This window comes from Panthera onca, chromosome B4 (assembly GCF_046562875.1).
Source record: "Panthera onca isolate mPanOnc1 chromosome B4, mPanOnc1 haplotype 2, whole genome shotgun sequence".
Lineage (NCBI taxonomy): Eukaryota > Metazoa > Chordata > Mammalia > Carnivora > Felidae > Panthera > Panthera onca.
The window spans coordinates 16,286,886-16,306,448 of record NC_138345.1 but is presented as its reverse complement, the minus strand read 5'-3'; the positions used below and the strand labels follow the sequence as shown (position 1 = coordinate 16,306,448).

General features: G+C 37.7%; 1 protein-coding gene and 1 long non-coding RNA gene across 6 annotated transcripts in view; both read right to left on the bottom strand.

The window, feature by feature from the left end:
* Positions 1–260: 260 nt before the first annotated feature.
* On the bottom strand, positions 261–7,411 carry LOC144616975 (uncharacterized). Of its 2 annotated transcripts, none has more exons than XR_013556956.2 (3): positions 6,144–7,411; positions 2,617–2,746; positions 261–971 (listed from the first exon to the last, which is right to left on the bottom strand). It is a non-coding gene; the product is annotated as an uncharacterized LOC144616975 (long non-coding RNA). The 2 variants fall into 2 exon arrangements; XR_013556957.2 differs by lacking the exon at positions 6,144–7,411 and adding an exon at positions 3,251–6,088.
* Positions 7,412–16,426: 9,015 nt separating this feature from the next.
* STAM (signal transducing adaptor molecule) overlaps positions 16,427–19,563 on the bottom strand; it is a 76,530-nt gene continuing 73,393 nt past the window's right edge. For 3 of the 4 annotated variants that reach the window (XM_060659237.3, XM_060659240.3, XM_060659239.3), the window contains one exon: positions 16,427–17,750. In XM_060659237.3, coding sequence (XP_060515220.3) covers positions 17,519–17,750 — 232 coding nt within the window. In that variant the 3' untranslated portion in view covers positions 16,427–17,518. The remainder of the gene's footprint in view (positions 17,751–19,563) is intronic. The other variant, XM_081796054.1, reaches the window with a different exon arrangement.

The window sequence follows — 19,563 nt, the reverse complement described above, 5'->3', positions numbered from 1 at the left end:
CCAGGACAGGCAATACAGTCATTAATATTGTAACATCGTTCAGTGACAGACGGTGACTACACTTGTGGTGAGTGCAGAGTAATGTATACAGTTGTTAAATCGTTATGTTGTATGTCTTAAACTAATATCATACTGTATGTTAAACTTCAATTTAAAAACAGAGAAAAAATAAATAAATTTTAAAAAGTCAAATTATACAAGTAGAAAATAGAATGGTGGTTACCAGGGAATGGAGGGAGATAGGGGGAGTTCTTCTTTAATGGGGATAAAGTTACAGTTCCACAAGGTAAGTTCCAGAGATCTGCTATACTACATTGTGCCAGTAGTCAGCAGTAATGTGCTTAAAAATTTGTAAGAGGACAGATCTCATGTTAAGTGTTGTTACTACAAAAACAACAAAACAACACCAGGAGACTTGGGCAGTGGTGGATATGTTCATTACCTTGATTATGGTGATGGTTAATATGAGTGTATTCATATATCCAAACTCACAAAATTGTATATATTGTGTGTAATTATTTGTATACTGGCTACAAGCTTCCAACGGCCTCCTCTCAGTAGAGTGACACAGGATGAGTTTAATTCCCCCCAGCAACAAGTTGTGACATGTGTGAAATGTTGCCAACTAGGAAAACACATTGGACTTAGCGCCTGGGGCTTTTTACCGGAGGGGGATCATGCCCTCTGCCTGGCATATCCCCAAATTCCAGACTCCCTAAAGGAAGGCAGGTATTCCGCAAAACCACACCATTGGTGCAAATAGTTTGGGCACAAGTGAGCCACCCATCAATTCTGGGAGTGATGGGAACCCTCCCCAAATACAAGTTCCCAGATGCAAGTCGAGGGCCAACCTTGTAAATGGGACTTTCAAAAGATGGCAGTCAGGCAGTCAGGCGGTTTTTTTCTGTCCACTTGGTCACTGTTGAATCCCACTAGTGCTCAAATATCTGAATTCCATTTTCAACCTTATGCTATTGATAAAATGAGACAATGGGAGTTAAAGAAATAAAAATCTCATACATACAAAGAACTACGTTTATATCTTAAAACTGCATGTTTAAAAAAGTTTTTAAAAACTGTGTCTTGCTACATAATAGTTGTTTTTTTTCCTATATTACCTAAACTTGGATAAACCAATTTCATGTAAACATCTAGCTAATCATGATAATAAATATAGAAATAAACAATATGTAATGGTTAAATCACCACCAGAGATAATGGCCCAGATATAATTTCTATTTTAAACATCTATTTGGGAGATGTGACCAAGGTATTTAATCTGTATGATTTTCCTCTGCAATGACAGTCATACTCTGAATTTATATCACAGTCAGAATCAGGCTGCTAATAAATTGATTCAGATGAATAATAAACCTATTAGTCTCAATAATTTAAAAACTTTGAGTGACTTCACAAGTCTAACTGCTGGTAGAATCCAGGTCTGCTCACACTGACAGATTTTTGTGGTTAAAAGATGGGAGAAATCAATGCGAGTTCCAAGCTCTCGTGAGCTTCACCACTAGAATGAAGCAGAATGGTTTTTGCTGTGGTATGGCATGGCCAGCCCAACTTATGCTCTAAACAAGAGGCCGGTCTTTGAGAAGAGAATAAATGGATACATATATCTTGATGGATCAACACAGTCTACTTTCTCAGAAAAAGCCAATGATTGCAAACTATAAAATTCTACCTAGAGCATTTCCTTAGTAGATTATATTCTGTATTTTGACAAATTCATATAGACTTCAAGAAAACCATACTGGTTCCTTTGATTTTAATTTTTCCATGTATCCAGGAATATAATCTGAAAAAATCTGCTCATCTTTATAGCTCCTGAGTATGATGGGAATAATGTGGCACAAGGCTCAACCAATAGGGTAGACCAAGGTTACAGGAAGCTTGGAATCTAGGCTGGGGAATTTTTAGCTGATTCTGTATGATGGGGTTTTGTAAGACAGGTGATACAGATGTACTGTGAAAATCTCTGAAAGCATCTGAAATTACACGTAAAACTCTGGGTAGGAGTATTTTTCTGGGAGAGGTCCAGAGCTTTCTTCAACTTCTCAAAGGTGATGGTGACCCTAAAATATTTGTGAAGCCTCGGGCCAAGTGTGTAAGAAAACTTAGGTCAAAAGCAAGCTACAGAATATCCGTGTTTTCCGAACTAGTGTGGCCATAAGGATCACTTGGGACACTTACTATAGATTTCCAGCCTACCTCAGATCCACTAAATCAGAATCTCCAGGAAAATGGCCTGAGAATCTATATTTTACCAACTACCTAATTTGAGTGACAAAAGACTTCAGCATATTAAAAATCCATGGCAGGTAAGACATTTTACAACTCCATGGTTCTTACGGGCCTATTGCTATCGGTCAAGGCCCGTAATACTGTTTCCTGAGGGCTGACAGGAAAATGGTATCTCAGTGGGTCAACAAATCATTGCCCACACTTGTCTCATAAGATGATACTGCCAGAGATAAAGTTGTGAAGTTCCTTGCAAGTAATTCTCTTCGCCAGAAAATTTTAACTGAATCACTTAAAATATCTTGGTACACATTATGCTTTATCGCTTATGCCTCTAAAAGTAAATTAGAACAAGAAGGCAATAGTTACCTTCCTCACTGCCAGTACAGCAGGTCAGAACATGATCAGTGTTCTAGATCACGCCCATCCTCCAGATTTTGTGGAGATACTTAGGTGCTGCTCCTTTGATTGTTGGGCAAATCCAGAATATTATTCCACACTGTTAGTAAATCAAAATTGTAAAAACCAATGCTTTACAGATGTTGTGAAAAAACAATGAATCAGAAACTGACTGGCTTGTAACATTCTTTCCCAAATAACCTATCTGAATACTAGATTAATCTTCAGTTAAATGTCTATTTTAGATTTTTCAGGATTCAATCTCAGCAGCACCACCTACTGATGATTTAGATTCAGTACTTTATGGAAATTCTTAGCAAAGTGAATATTAAACAACTGGAAAACATCTAGGACACATTGGGCTTTTCATAAAACATGCGTGACAACATAACTGATAGAGGGAAGATTTAATATTTTTGCAAGTGGTGAATCAAATTGCATTAAATGATAATGCATGCTTCAATCCTGCTATAGAATGAATGTGCATCCCCCTAAAATTAATCTTGAAATCCTAACCAGTAACATGAAGGTAGGAGGCAGTGGGGCCTTTGAGATGTGAGTAGGTCATCTGAGCAGAGCCCTTGTGAATGGGATTAGTACTTACAAGAGACCCCAGAGAGCTGCCTACGCCTTTCTTCTGGCCATGTGAACCTATAAGGAGGAGACAACCTTCTATGAACCAGCAAGTGAGTCTGTACCTCACACTGGATCTTGCCAGAACCTTGTTCTTGACTTCCCAGTCTCCAAAACTAAGAACTAAACTTGTGTTGTGTATAAACCACGTGGTCTATGGCATTCTGTTATAGTAGCCTGAATGGACTGAGACAACTCCAGATGTTTCTAGCATGCTATTTTCCCTTTGTCCCCCTCCCTCCTTTATACACTCCTTATCATTCAGTATTCCAGTCGGGCTCGGCCAACGAGAGGATTATTGGGAGGAGATTGGAGGGTGGCAGGAGACACAGGGGTATCTATCCTCCTTGTCTCTCTTTCCTGTCTGCTGTGCCAGTCACAGCTGTCAGTCTGTCCTTGGGCTCCATGCAGTTGCTGTATAATAGTTGCCCCTTTCGACCTAGGAGTCATGACAGCACGGTGCCTCCGCATCCCTTGTTTGTTTCCTTCAGTAAGTTTGTTCCCTTCAGTCTTTAGTAAGTAGCTCCTTCATGCAAGCCTGCTCGGTTGGACCACCTGAGTGTAATTTTGCTTCCTGCCAGGCCCCTGCCAGATACGTAGAATCATCTTGTATACTATAAAAATGAAATGATCATTCACTCAACACTTAAATGAATACAGTGAGAAATATTGTCTTAGGTATAATATAGATACAGACACAAAGATGAGAAAGATTCTACTACTATCCTCAAGAAGCTCAAATTAGCATACATAAATGAGATGTGGGTTGATGAAAAACTTTCAAAGAAAATGATTCAGTGTAACTATTTTAATTTCTATACATAATTTTATTAATCTTATTTTAGGTATTAACTAGGTAAGCCTTTTGGCCAATTATGTCTCCATAGTTCCCCGAAGTCTAACCTAGTTTACCACCAACAGATTAGAACCGTAAGGTTTATGTGAACAATCATAAATAAGGCATTTAAAAACCTGGAGCCAACTACTCAACCAAAAAATGTACACTTTTACATTCTAAAAAGGTATTCTTCTAGGCAAATGATTACCTTGGAGACCTTCTGTGGGACAAACACACAGAGCATAAAATTCTCACTTTGTGTGCAGATTCTGAAGAGCAGGGACCTGTTTCATTCTCTCCTGTGGCTTCCTGAGTTCTCACGGGGCAGAAAGTGAATCATTTTTTCAATGAAAAGCTGGGAGCAGCACAGCATTGTGGGAAAGCGTACAAACTTTACCAGGGTTTGAACCCCAGCTATGTCACTTTCTAGCTGGATGACCCTGAGTAAATTACTTAACTCTCTGCCTCAGTTTCCTTACCTACAACATTAGCCTTGTTTAAATGAGTTATTTGAAAAGCACTTAAGACTGGTACCTGTCCCGTAGCAAAAACAATGTAAGGACTTATCAAATAAATAAAATTAAAGTGATGCTGTTTTTTTTTATATTGCCTAGAAGTACTGTAGTTGGAAAGTACCTTAGACAATATGATTCTCTCATTTGTAGGTGACAGAACTGAAGCCCTGGAAAAGTTAATACAATAAGCTAGCGTAAAAGATGTGACAGTCTTAGATAACTTCACTCCTAGGAAGATCCACTCATTGATACAAGCTTCAGACATAATGGAGCAGTTTTATCCAACAAAACAAGTAACAATATTTTTTTCCAGGGAGTAGAAACACATATGGGCACCCGATCCATTCTGGAAAAGGTTTAATCATGAGTAGATTAACTTCTGTTGCATAAGAAAGAAAATCTTGACTCTATTATTGTTATCCAACACAAATTTCAAGATCTATGAAGGCTCGCAGATTTTACCTTGCTTGCAAGCTAACAAGTTAATCTGCACCGTTCCATGAATGCTGAAAGAAGACACAAGATCCATGGGTCTACGACAAAGGACTGCATCATTTAAAACACTAGCAAGAGGCAGAATGTTAGCATTTTCTTGGGCCAGTTCCCTGAACACAAGGAGAGAAGCAGGTCAGGTAATAACAGCACATGCAGAAAGTTGCAGAACAAAAGAGGGAGAGAGTTTAGGGAACCCCAATTTTTTATACTACTAGTGTCCCTTGCTCCAAAGGGAGACACTACGTCTATCTTCCAAGGCTTTAAGCAATACTGCTTTTTGCTCCAAAGGGAGATATCCCCTCTCTCTTTAGCAAAGCTGTTCACTGCACAAACATCCTTGGAAAGATGGTCTAGAAAGGGCACAGTCAGTGCCTCTGCTTTCACGATGTGCAGAAACACCAAAGAACTTTGGAAAAGCATCTCTCCACAATTTCTACCCTTCGTTTCTACACCATCTTAGTCTTGGAGAAATTTTCATGAATGCACCATTCATTCCACTGATCACTGATCAATGTGACAGAGGCTGGGATCAACTGTTTAATTTGTCTCACACAGCAATCCACTAAAACTACAGCCAACAGGCCTCCAAGCAGCAGGATCAGGTCAATTTCAAACACGCCCCAGTGGCCTGGATCCAGCCAATTAAACAAATCCCACAAGGCATCCAAATTCACCTTCGCAAGTCAGATGGACCTGAACTACTTCTCTCTGAAGTGGACCTACACAGGGGGTGCATAATAATGAACAAGGTTTCCTGAGCATGAAATAAAAACCAGGGAAGTCAAGCTCACCTGAACCAAAAGGCATATGTATTACCACCTGGAGAACTGCTTATCTAAAGGGTGAGGACACTCAAAGTACACTAGCTAAGATTCACTCTACCCCGTAGATCCCCTTTTGCTAGACTATAGTTCTACATTGTCCACACCCCCCCCCCCCCCCCCGCTTTGCCCAGGTTACATGTTTCGTTACTGAACAACAAATTACCACACATTTAGTGGCTTAAGATAACATACATTTATGATCTCACAGTTTCTGTGGGTCAGGATCCTGGGCATGGCTAAGTGGGCTCCTCATCAAGGCTGCACATGAGATGCTGGCCAGAGCTTGGTTCTCATCTGGAGACTCGAGAGGAAGCAACATGGAGTCTCATGTAACATAACATAATTGCAGAAGGAACATCCCCTCACCTTTCCATAGTCTGCTAGTTATTAGAAAGTTATAGGTCCCACCCACTCTTAAAGGGAAGGGATTAAATAAAAGCATGATCATCATCAGGAAACGATCATGAGGGAATCCACTCTAGAGTGGATTTGCCTCATCACATCAGACATATTCTTCAGAATTACATGGTCAGGTCTTAGAAGGCTTAGATCAGCACTGTCCAGTAGACAGTGAGCCCCATATTTAATTTAAGCTTTCTAATACCTGCATTCAAAAGTGTTTTTAAGGATACAAGCACTACAACACCACTTTAATGTGACCCAATGGTTATAGTGAAATATAGTCCTACTGAAATGATAAAGTTATGTTATGTGGGAAAAATATTTTTACACTGCTTCAGGTTTTAAATTTAAATTGATTAGAATCAGGATTTAAAATTCAGTTCCTCAATTGCATTAGCCCATTACAAGTGCTCAAGAGTCTCCCTGGACAATCCATCCTTGGATCCATTCTCTCTTGAAAGCAACAATGAGAGCCTCAAGTAACCCCAGGTGTCAGGCAAAAATGAGTTCTGTGGCAACAAGATGCTGTTTGATCAAACTTCAGTCAGGTTCCTCTAAGCCCTCTTCTTGACTAGGTCTTGACGTGGTCCCTGTCCTTGCCAGGCTTCAATAGCCCCATTTTAGCAAGAATTCTGCTAAGTCAGTTCAGAGAATCTACCTCTTCCTCCTCGAGATCTGATCACAAGGACCTGCCCTCAGCAAGAATCCCCCGTATCCTTGATGTCATTTCCCAGAAATTTTCCATCTATGGGTCTCCCCCACCCCTACTCCTCAGCTATAACTCCCTAGTTGTCCTTATTGTATTCTGAATTGAGCCCAGTTTTAAACTGAAGTCACTTGTCCTAGACTGTAAGTTTCTGATTAAAATCTGTGTCCTATTAACTAAATACCTGGCTCTGGTTCTCTTTGACAATTAAAAGGGCACAAGTTTTAAGAAATGGAGGGCTCAGTGGCAAACCAGAGATTGAATGGCCAGCCGTGGGATAATATAGGCCTCATGGGGTTAGATCATTTTTTTCCCCCAAGGAGCCAAAAATCTTTTACATGGGAAATCACCTAGTCTTTTTTTTTTTTTTTTTTTTTAATTTTTTTTTTTCACCTAGTCTTAATATAACATCCATTTTTAAAGAAACTAACTCCATGCAGGCCAAATAAAACATACTGGCAGGATCTGGCTGAGCCGTCAGTTTTTAACCTCTGCTTTAAGGTGCCTATTCTTCCATTGTGCTTCGTTCTGTATCAATTGTCCTGTTTGAACACAAAGGGTAATCTTATTTCCTTTACTTTCTAAGTTTTCGGGAGCTCCATCACTGTAGTTCTTCAGAACTGACCATGTTCTGGACTGACCAGGGAAAAAAGGCTTTTCTTGGGGTCCAAGAATCTCCCCTCCAAGCCTTTCCTTTCAACCCCACCCCATGCCCACCTTTTGTCTCACTAAAGGACAGTCTGAGAAGGAAGCAGGGAAGATTGCCTCTTTTTCTTTACTCTCTTCCCCCAACTCTTAAATGTCAAGAAGAAAATGTGTATGTTCTTCTGATCATTTTACTTCATTCTCTCATACATCTGCTATCTTCCCCAAGTATGAATGAAAAGCAAGAAAGGGCAAAAATGGGAACTACTTTACCTCGGTGCTCCCTAGAGGTGAATTAAGATAGAAAATGCCCTCAAATTGCTGGAGTCATCAAGGAAATGAAAATATTGCATTAACTTTTGAAACCCACAAGAGAGGGTATTATAGGGGAAGACTGGTGCTGGGGGTGAGGAGAAAGCCCACCCCTTTCCACCTCCTTCCTCCTCTCCTCCCCCCGGAGGGCCAAGTACCAACAACAGAAGCTAAACCACTCCGATGATGGGAAGTGGGCTCTGGATTCCCTGGGTGAGTATATAACTTGTAGCCTTTCTGTGAAATAAAGGTAAACAAATTTTGGAATTATCATATGGGAACAGACATCAAATCAGCCTGCCTGGGGCCTCTGTTTCAGTTCAGGCCTGGTGCTCACACTTGCAATTAGAAAACCACAGAAAGTTGTTCTGGGGAGAGAAAGGAGCCATGGGACTGTCCTTAGTCCTCCAATGGATTGGGTAGGGCGAAAACAAGATCTGATGCTGCAAGCTGTGAAAATGGTGAAGACAACCAGTAGATTTCTCTCCGGATCTCAGGATCTGAGAGCAAACTGGTGCAGAATGGGTACTCCGAGGGTGGAAATGAGGTTAAGTGCCATGGTTTATGGGCAGCTGCACGTCTCTGAACCCAGCAGAGCTGGGAGATACGCTTCTGGCATCCAAGTTTGGACTCTTGAGTACGTTTTCCTGGGGAAGCATCGGGGGTATAGAACTTCAAAACACCATTAACACAATGCTATCCTTTGGTTACATCATGGCTTTGACAGGGTTTAGATCCTAGCCCAGCACCCTAATCACCAGGTTCAACATTGTTCCTCAAATGTGTCCTAGTACCAGGTTACAAATAAGCTTTAGGGGAGCAATTAGGAATGATGAAGGTCAAAAGACCTCATAACATACTGTGTAACAATTAAGTTCTGACAGAATGAAACCACTAGTGTGCTTTTTTATTGCTCACTTTTTAGTTAAGTTTATCTGTTGATATGAAAATAAATTTGTAAATAACCTGCATCCACATTTGTGGATTTGTAAAGGTACTAAAGTATTTAAGGTAAATGTTTAAATACCTACCATATTTAGTGCTGACACGTAAAAATTTAAAAAACAGTTAGTAAAACTTGAAAATCTTGTATATACTCAAAAGTCAACTAAATGAAAAGCAAATCAATACTTAATAAGCAAAAATCAGTGAAAACGATATAATGGCTATGCCCAGTTATTGCAAAATTAAATCCTTAATTTTCTTTTCTTTCCCTCTTTTGAGGGGGTGGGGAGATAGGGCAGGATTATGTATGTAGGGCATACAATTTCTCACAGATTCTATTAAGCAAAATACCTAATTCTTTGCATCTAAACATGCTCACATCTTCAACTGGGATAGTTTCTGATCTGCCAAGGAGGAAGAAAGCTTTGTATCCTAGATGTCCATAATTCTTACCAATCACTTCAGAGCTTAAAAGGAGTATTTCTGAAGTTAGAAATAAATGGTTACTAGCCATTCATTTTCCATCTCTATATCACTTTCAGAGTCAGTTCTGACATAATGATGATTTGGAAAACACTTACTTGTTGCAGACTGGTATGCTAAGAAACAATATGAGCAAAATGCAAATTTCAGTTGGCTCCTGCAGGATTTCACCCAGAAGAAACATGAAATGAAACAGAGAAAACCACGCCCCTTGAGTGGAGCCATGCAGGAATACACAGAAGACACATACATCCCTGCCACCAGCAGCTGTGTCCCCAGTTCACTGCCAGGGCTGAGTCTCACTCCCCCGCCCCAGCACATGGGGTCACATCGTGCCCTGCAGCCCTGCCTCCCACCTTCCCAAAACCCACAGGCCACGACCCTTCTGACACCTACTTCCACAGGTACACTCCAGGTCCTTTTCAAAGTAAAGTGCCATATTGTAACACTTATATATTTATTAACCATTAAACATGTAAAACTGTGCTGTTTTTTTTTTTTATCAGATCCCTATCTTTATTCTTAAGTGTGTCAGTGCTGAAATTTTGGAGTGTTGTGCCTCTAATCCTGTTTTTCGCATAAATGCTAAGGCTTTTTTATTGCCCAATGATGCCAAACATGATTTTTAGAAAACATATTTGCATTACAGCAGAATCCACTATATGCTATTACGAACCCTAGTTCAAATTAATTACAACAAAGTCCAATATACAAGAGTCAACTCTTAGAAACAAATGCCCATGTTCAGGTTTCTCTTAAGGGGATTTTAAGCATTCTGTAGAGAATTTATATTTCTCAAACCACAGCTCCTGGAATAAATATCTAGAAAACAATGAGTTATAAACAACATTTGATTAACAAGCCATGAATCAGTGGGAAAAAAATTTTAGAGATGTTACTTTTAAGATATTAAACATAGTATTTAGATCATGCTACTCAGTTTTAATTTAGTGATGCTTATCTCTTGGTCAAATATGGAAAGTAGCACTTCAAAGTTTTTAATCTCAAAATGTTTACTTTTGACAAAAGTGCTAAAACATAGGACCTAAACTCAGCTTATTTAGCTATTATTCTCATTACCCTCTTCTGCTTAATTTTTGAAAACAATTTCTCTGACCATTCAGAATTATAACATACATAAAACAAACCTAAGCATACACTGGACACTGCTTAATTTAAAATTTTCCCTACCGAAGGCATCAGCAGGACCATGTTTGAGTGAGTATTCTTCAGCAAATAAAAATCTGGGGGGATTTTCTGCCATTCAAATATACCAGTCAGAAGAGTTACATACAAACAAATGCTGGATGAAAGTTAAATAAAAACATTTTTGCTCCTATCATGCTAAAAACCTTAAGGAAATTATCATCTTTCAAATACATGAAAGGCACGCAGGGAAGAAATATTCCTGGTTTAATGGAGTAAACAAAAGCACAGTAATTTAGCCTGCAGCCTGATGTATTTCCGTTCCAGGCACTGGGAGTCTTCTCATTTCAAGTACATTGGCCTAAATGCCCCCCTCCATGTAAATCAATGTTTGGCAACCACATGAATGAAATGAAATTGTCCTGATGTTTTGATTTCAAAACACTTCACTAAAACCAATCAGAATCTAAGTAAGCTTTTATAAAGAAGAAAAATATATTAACTGTACAAAGACAAAATTAACCTCTACTGTGATGTAAGATAAAGAACATTTTTTTGGTAAATCCCAAGAAGTATTCATTTCTGAAACTATTCTTGAAAACATTAGCATGAGACAGCAAAAAAGGCTCTACACAGGGCAGTGACTATTCCCTCTGACACAATCAGTGATAATCAACCGGAAAACTATATTTCCCCTTCTACAAAAAAGAGCTCTACAAAGCTTATTTCTTTTCCACTTTATTAAATACTTGGTTTAGGCCTTCTTTACCAGATTCCATTAAATAGCATAAACTAATTTAGTAAACAGACTTTTCTAATACTAGCAAGGTATCTAGTCTTCTAAAGTACAAGAAAGCTAAAACACGTTATTCTTAGAAATGTTCTACAGAAAAAAATTGTCCCAGTGGGGATTTGGGGGGAGGCCAGGAACTGCACATTCCTATACCTCAGAGATAACTTTTTTGTTTGTGACTTTAATGTAAGTCCATTTGTCAGGAGGCAGAGCCATCTTTCCCAGCATAAAGATGGGGTTGGTTGGGGGATATTATTCTATTATATTCCTTTGCAAAAATAAACTCTGAAATAAAAAAAAATTTAAAAAAAAAGAAAGAAATGTCTTATAGAACTACATAAAAGGACACATGTAACTGGCACACAAGAAGAAGGTTGACTGGGGAAAAAAAAAACCTTTAACAGCTAATGTTTTTTATAATGATAACTTGTAACAAAACAATGTATAATGGCATTTTTCTAGGCCAAATATTTGTGATACAAAAAAATGCCACTGCTGATTCTGCATCTTACTTGGAATATTAGAAACAGGCTCTCAGCCAAGCACTTTAACGTCTCAAGCAATCTGCTTACTAAGTAAACAAAACAGCTGAAGGATGGCAAGTGTAGCACGTGGCCTCCTTCATCATTTTCAGTCATTGAGACCAATGGTACTACTGTGTCTATGAGGACGTCGAGAACAGCAACACTTTATTTAGTCTGATGATACCCGTATCTCATTCAGGCTGAAGCAATATACAAAAACAGTATAGGCTTCAGAGCTGTAATTACTAATCCCCCAACCCCCAAATCAGCACCAGTGAAAACGAAAGTACCATTAAATAAAAGCACTTCTACCTGGAATGCAGACGTTCCTGGTGAGGTCACTCAAACATAACCAAAAGCCTCAAGAATTTGCTAATAGAAATAACATATCCAATTACCTTCAGGAAGTATATTACGAATGCCAGAAATCACGTCCCCAAGTGTCAGTACCACAGTATGCTACCCCATCCCATCCTGTTTCCTTCTCTACCATGACAGGGTAACTGCGCTGGCACAGGTGTTATTCAGGCTGAAAGGCAGGGATATTTAAGGTAGGCAGAGGCAGAGGATCTAAAGCACAGAATTTCTGCAAGCTTCAAAGGCTTCTGTAGTTACACGAACACTACAGTTTATAAATAAGAAGGCTGCCCAGAGAGATTCACGGAACTGCCCAAGATCACCTATCTAGTAAGATCTTCTTTTGACAAAAGATATATATCCAGGTCAAAATCCAGTCCTCTGATTTCCTAGGGCAATGAACTGAAATTTCCACTTGAGAGCAGAAAAGAACTCCAGTAAATTACAATCTAATTTAGTTCTTATCCTTACTCTTCTCAATCAAAAAGTACCACCACTTTCTTCACAAGAAATCCATGTGGTCACAGACGGAGACATTTCACAACGCAAATTAATCAAACTGTTTTATCATGTGCCATCCACCCTTTATAGAAATGGACTTGTGACAGTGAAGCCTCTTTGGTAAAAAGTAAGTGCATTTACCTGTACACTTGATTCCAACTTCTTCAGTCGTTTTCAGCAACGCATTTGAAGTGTGTTATCACTGTATTTTTAAATTACAGAATATCAGAGATACTTATATTTAAACATTCCATTCTCTGAGGGAAGAGGGACAAATTCTAACTAAAACAGTATATGGGTATTTTTGTGTGCTTCTGATTCTGAGGAAAACAACCCTATCACGTGGATCTTTCATCATATCTGGCATCTAAACTGGCTAGCTATTATACATAATTAATTGAAAACCTTCTCAACTGTTTATATACCATATCTCTTTTTAAAGTAACAAGATATGTCATGATCTTTCACTTAAAAAACTTCCTATATCCTGCCACAGAAAACAATGGATTACATTTACTCTGTTTTTTAAAAGCCATGAACCAACCAAAATAATGTAAGGCCATAAACAAGCTATTTAATAATCTGATGGTTACATTATTGTAACTTGCACATACTTCTAACTTGGCTGTGGTTATCAATTTTATTTGGTCTTATTCCAATTTGGTAACCAACTTGAGAAAAATAATTAACAATTAGAACTTTCAAGAAGAAAGGATTTTCCTTTCTCTTCAGTGATTTCAATATCTTAAGATATGACTATAAGGTTATGAGAAGTCTTTTAAAATAAACATGCCAAAATGCATGCATCCAGAAACATAAAGTCCTTTCATTACTGATTACGTTTCTAAAAGCTACTTAAAAAGTCGTTATTTTGGCTTGAATGAGGGGGAAAGGAGGCTATTTTTTGTAAAGGCGCAAATTTCCTTCATCCTAGGACACAGACAAAATGAACCAGAGATACAGGAAGAAACCAGTAGAATTTCTATTAATATTTCTTCCCTCACCTTTCTAAGATGTCTATTTTTTCAAAGTGCTGTATAAGGTACAACAGTAGAACCTGTACAATTTGTAAATATATATACATATGTATCCTGAAGCTTTATACTTAAAAATAGAGGTATCAGATAAAAAAAATTGGGGTACAATTCTTCTTTCAAATAGACATAACTTTTTTTTTTTTTTTAAGTTTCTGACCACCAGAAGGTCATTAAAAGCAATCCCTTTGCTTTTATCTGAGAGAATGCTGACTCAATAATTTAATATGTAATCCTCATCAGAAATTCTGTGAGTCTATAAGCAGCAGCAAACAGGCAATCGTGGTAGTGAGAAGTATTAGGATACGTTAGAGTCAGACAATCAGCAAAGGACAGAATGACCCCAAGTTATCACAAATAAAATGCTAGATTTTGTTCAGCAAGGGAATCTAAGATTTTAAATACTGAGATTCAAAATGCTCTAGAACATAAGAAAACAAAATGTTGAATCTAGGAAAACTTCAGAAAAAATTACTGAAGTTTTATAATTTCAAATGAAGATCACACTACAAAAGAATACATAAAAGTCAGATAGCTATGATTAAAAACTGGGGGGAGAAGATGTCATCATAAATAGTATAGAAAGTAATCTAGACACTTGACAAGAATACTTAATCGAAACATGATTCTCAAGTAAAAGATAACTGAACATAAAGGCCTCAGAAAATATTTAGGTAAGTTTCTTCTATATATTTTATTCTAAGGGGTGCAGGCAGTTAAGTGATTTAAAAAAAAAAGGAAAAGAAAATGATGTAAGAATGAAAACTTTACGGTTTTGTTATTAAATATTTAAGAAGTAATATAACAGAAAACTATAAGTACTAGTACAACTGGTAAGGAAAAAGATGAGAAAAAGAAAACAGTGATTTTAAAGTATTAAACAGATGAAAATTTGACCAGTAATACTAATGGACCTCATTTTAGAAAATAATATATAGTTCTTATAGCTGCATAGTTTATCACATAGGACACTGATTTGTCTTATATAAACTTAAAGCTTTGGACTAAAGGTATCCTGAGATGAATTATACATGTGATATATACATGAAAACTGTACTAAAAATAATGTTAGTGGCCTATTAAGCATTTTAAATACAAAAATTAAAAGGTATAGAAAAACAGTTCCAGAAGTTATGAACACAATGATGGGGATCTATTACATCCCTAATATGGTCCCTTGCTGAGTAGGAGAAGAACAGAGAGGGACGATCCTTGAGTTGGAAAGACTATAAACTCACAGTAAGTACACACTATACATGAGTCCTAGCAGGTTTGTGGCACTGATATATTATCACATCCAACTGGCTGTGGGGTTTGTCAGTTACTTATACTAGACAGTAACTGGCTGAATTTTTCCATTTAGATGTCACTGTTTATGCACACACACTCAAATTTTATAAAGGCAATAAACTGAGAAGTAAAATTTGCTTCACAGAAATCAACATTATAGTCAATTCATTTTATAAATAATTCTCTTCCTTAAAAAGGGGGAGACAGTCATATTTTAAAAAGACTTTTTGAAAGTATGATACATACGCTAGTTTCAGAACAAAATCATTTATTTATGCTCCTAACTGGTCCTTTCCTATTTCTATCCTTGCCATGTCATCTGAATGACGGCAAATCCTGGGGTTCCTCTCCACTGGAATTTTTCCATCTGGTATTTTTATACCAAATAAACGTAAAGCACAAACTAACACAGTATCAGTTTTTAAGTATTCTTTGAAGCCTAGTAATGTAATAAGTAAGAAAAATGTATATACACTGCAATAAGGGCAGCTTTTTTTCATTTCACCATTCATTCACTTTTACAGGGCAAAAAGTATACCAGAAACTACGTAAATGATGTTACAGCATGAAGGATCTCAAGATAAACTGGGAAAATGATACATGTGCCAGTTTGGTAAAGAGAAATTCATCAAAAGACAGAAAAATACAATGTGACTTGGGAAAAGGTCTATCAGTTAGAATATTCAAGTTGGAATGAAAAAGATTATAATCTGTTTGATAATGTTTATCAAGAAGCAATATATTAAAAATTTTAATGGAAAATGTGAATTCAAGTTTTAAAATTACTATTTGAGGGCAACATCCTCTACATGCAGGAAAACACAAAAAATAAAACAAACAAACAAATAAACTGAGGAAAACAAACCACTAGGATGACATATCGGAGGTGAAGATGATGCTGTAAACGTGAACCTCCAACATGAGTCACCATTGAGATTACTTGCCACAGATGGGATCGTTTGTCAAAAAGGAAAGGAACAAGCTACCTGACTGCGATCTTAGAAAATACACATTAAATTTTCACGTATGGTATGAAGCACGTTAGGTCAACTCATTTAATATAATCCTGAACTCAATTTTTCAGTTGTTTAAACAGTGTTAAATAACAGTATAGCACAACTACGGAAATGATAAATATTTAAGATTAAAATGTCGGTGGAAAACGTATTTCATACAGATCAAAAGGAAAGCCTTTGCTCACAAATACTCCTGAATAGGAAGCCAAAATAATCCCATTAGAACTTTACGAGAGAAGAGCCCCAAAAGTCCAGTCTGAAAGAGAAGAATAAATATACAAACTATGAAGCAAAACCAGGAATATAGAAGACTTTGAAACATCTACTTATATCCATTTTAATGAACAATTAAAGGATACAATGTGTTAAAGACATATTTAAAAGACTACTAGTGGGAAAAGACAGATGAGTCAAATTTTGTTTATATCCTAAATAATTACAAGAGACTTTGAAAATGTAGTGTAATTCATGTTTTCTTTCCAGTTTAAAACTTTCTATCCATTGCCTCTATCTTTGGTGTCACTGCCACCAAGAAACACAGTATACAGCTCAGAAGTCTAATTTCTATCTTCAACTAGGAAAAAGTAAACCAACATTATTCCTTTAAAAATAAGATATAAAGAATGTGATCCTACTTAATTTTGTCTCGTGGTCCCACAATATCCTGAAATGTCATGCCGAAATGTCAAAGTGTAAAAGGGAACATCATCATTTGCTATAATTGCACCAAAAATTTAGCTCCCGTACGCTGGTGTGATGACAGCTAGTAGTACACAGAGGCTACAGAAAGACGTAAAATACGTATGTTTAGCTCACAAGTAGTCAAAGGAAGGTTCAGTTTAATGTGAAACTGGAACATGGACAGCATAATGCCTTCACGTAAATATGCTACAGCTTTGTTCTCTTGCAGTTTAAAGGGATAGTGTAATTACCTTAAATTTACACAAAACATTATGAAACATGGTAGTTGTTCATGATTAAAATAAAATAGCAATGTAAATTAATTTAACAGTGTTAAATATATTCACATGATCACCATTGTGATTCAAAATGGCCACTAATGAAGTCACACAGCAGTATATGTACATAACGTTTGCCACAACAGTGTTTTTAAGTTTGACTTTTTGCAGACCAGGTAATTTCATGAGACAAATAATCTTGTATCAATTCTTTCATATTATGAAAGGAATTAAATGTTGTAAGTAGTTTCATTCCTCTAGGGGGCGGGGGAAGGGAGAACCTCTAAAAAGTCAGTGCAAATTGAAGAGAGTTCTACCTTCTTGAATATTGGAACTTGTAGACCAAGATAGATTCCTATAAGCTGAGGATAAACAAACCTTAAGATATTAAAGAATCTCATAACATTGTCAGCGGCTTTTAGCAGGTATTTGCCACAAAGAGGAATCCCAAGTCCTATAGCAGAGCCTTCTGAGAATATGGTTGCTGTGGCTGAGGTGGCTGTTGACTGCCTCCGGGTTGAGGCAACGATGATGATGTTAAATTATAGTTTGGCACCTGGGACATATTAGTTCCTGCATTCTGGTATATAGTGACATCGGCAGTAGCAGCAGCAGCGGCAGGAGGAGGACTATATACTGAAGCCTGGTTGGGGTATGTATTTCCTTGAACAGAACTGACCATTGTGCTGTGGAGGGGGAAAAAACACTCGATTAGATCAATACTGACTTACACAGCCATGTAGATAAACAGGAAAGCTATTCATTAAACTTTCATTCATTCATTCATTCATTCATTCATTCAATCAATCCATTCCATAAATATTTATTAAACACCTCTAAGAGCCAAACACTGTTATTTTAGGCACTGGGATATCATAAAGAAAGAAGGAAAAAGAGCTTGGAGCTCATCATGAAGCTTAAATTCTAGTAGGAGAAAAAAGGTAATAAATTTATAATATGTCAAGTGGTAATAATGGGTATGAAGAAAAATAAAGCAAAGTAGGAGGACCAAGGGTACCTGGGACAAGAGATTCCAGTCTAGAACAGTGGTAGGGGAAGGCAACGTTTAAAAAGAGAGCCAAATTATGGAAAAAGCCTAAATGTCCATCAACTGATGAATGTAGATAAAGAAGATGTGGTTTACATATACAATGGAATACTACTTGGCAATGAGAAAGAATGAAATCTGGCCATTCGTAGCAACGTGGATGGAACTGGAGAGTGTTATGCTAAGTGAAATAAGCCATACAGAGAAAGACAGATACCATATGTTTTCACTCATATGTGGATCCTGAGAAACTCAACAGGAGACCAGTGGGGAGCGGAAGGGGGAAAAAAAAAGTTACAGAGAGGGAAGGAGGCAAACCATAAGAGACTCTTAAATACTGAAAACAAACTGAGGGTTGATGGGGGGTGGGGGGAGGGGAAAGTGGGTGATGGGCACTGAGGAGGGCACCTGTTGGGATGAGCCCTGGGTGTTGTATAGAAACCAATTTGACAATAAATTTCATAAAAAAAAAATTTTTAAAAAACAAATAATAAATAAAAATAAATTAAAATAAATTTAAAAAAAGTAAAAAGAGAGCTGAAAAAAGCGGGAGACGGAGTCATACTGATTATCTAGGAGGGGAAAAGTGTACCAGGCAAAGTGAAGAGCAAATACAGAAGCCTTAGAGAAGAGAAAAATGCCAGGCATGTTCAAGGAACAAAGAGGAGGCCATGATGGAGGCAGAGTGAGCAAAGGGGAGAACAGTATAACATTTAGTGGCAGAAGGAAGGGGGAGGACAGCCTTTGAATACATAGTGCCTTAGAGACCACAACAAGGATTCTGTCTGAGTGAGATGAAGACACGGACTGGTTGGTTTGGACAGAAGAGTGATGTAATTTGACCTAGGTTTTAACAGACTCACTTTGCGCCAATGATAGATACAAGGATACCTGAAAGGAGGCCGTCCATGTGAGAGTTGACAGTCAGCTAGAGCCATGGTGGACATGGTCAAGAGGGGAGGAAAGGGCGGATTTTGAAGGTAGTGCCATCAACATTTGCTAATGGGAAGTGGTCAAGAATGCCTGAGGTTTTAGAATGGAGTACCTGGTAGAGTGGCCATTCACTGAAAGGAAGACTACAGATAAGCATTACAGTAGATTTGGGGAGGGAGAATCAAAGTACAGTTGTAAACACATCAAGTGAGAGACCTAGAAGATTCACAAAAGATAATGGATGGGTCTGGAGTCCAATGAGAGGTCAGGACTAGAAATACATCAAACAGTTATTGGCATACACAGCGTGTTCAGAATCACAGGCCTGAATGAGATCCCCTAGGGAGTGACTACTGAGAAATAAATCATTCACTCAACACTTAGGTGAATACTTCTTATTTGAACCCTAGACCTAGAAACAAGAAAGATAAAGAGGCACTAGGCAAAGAAGACTGAGGAGTGGCAATAAGGTGGAAGGAAAACGAAGAGAGAATGGTCCTGGCCAAGTGGAGACAGTA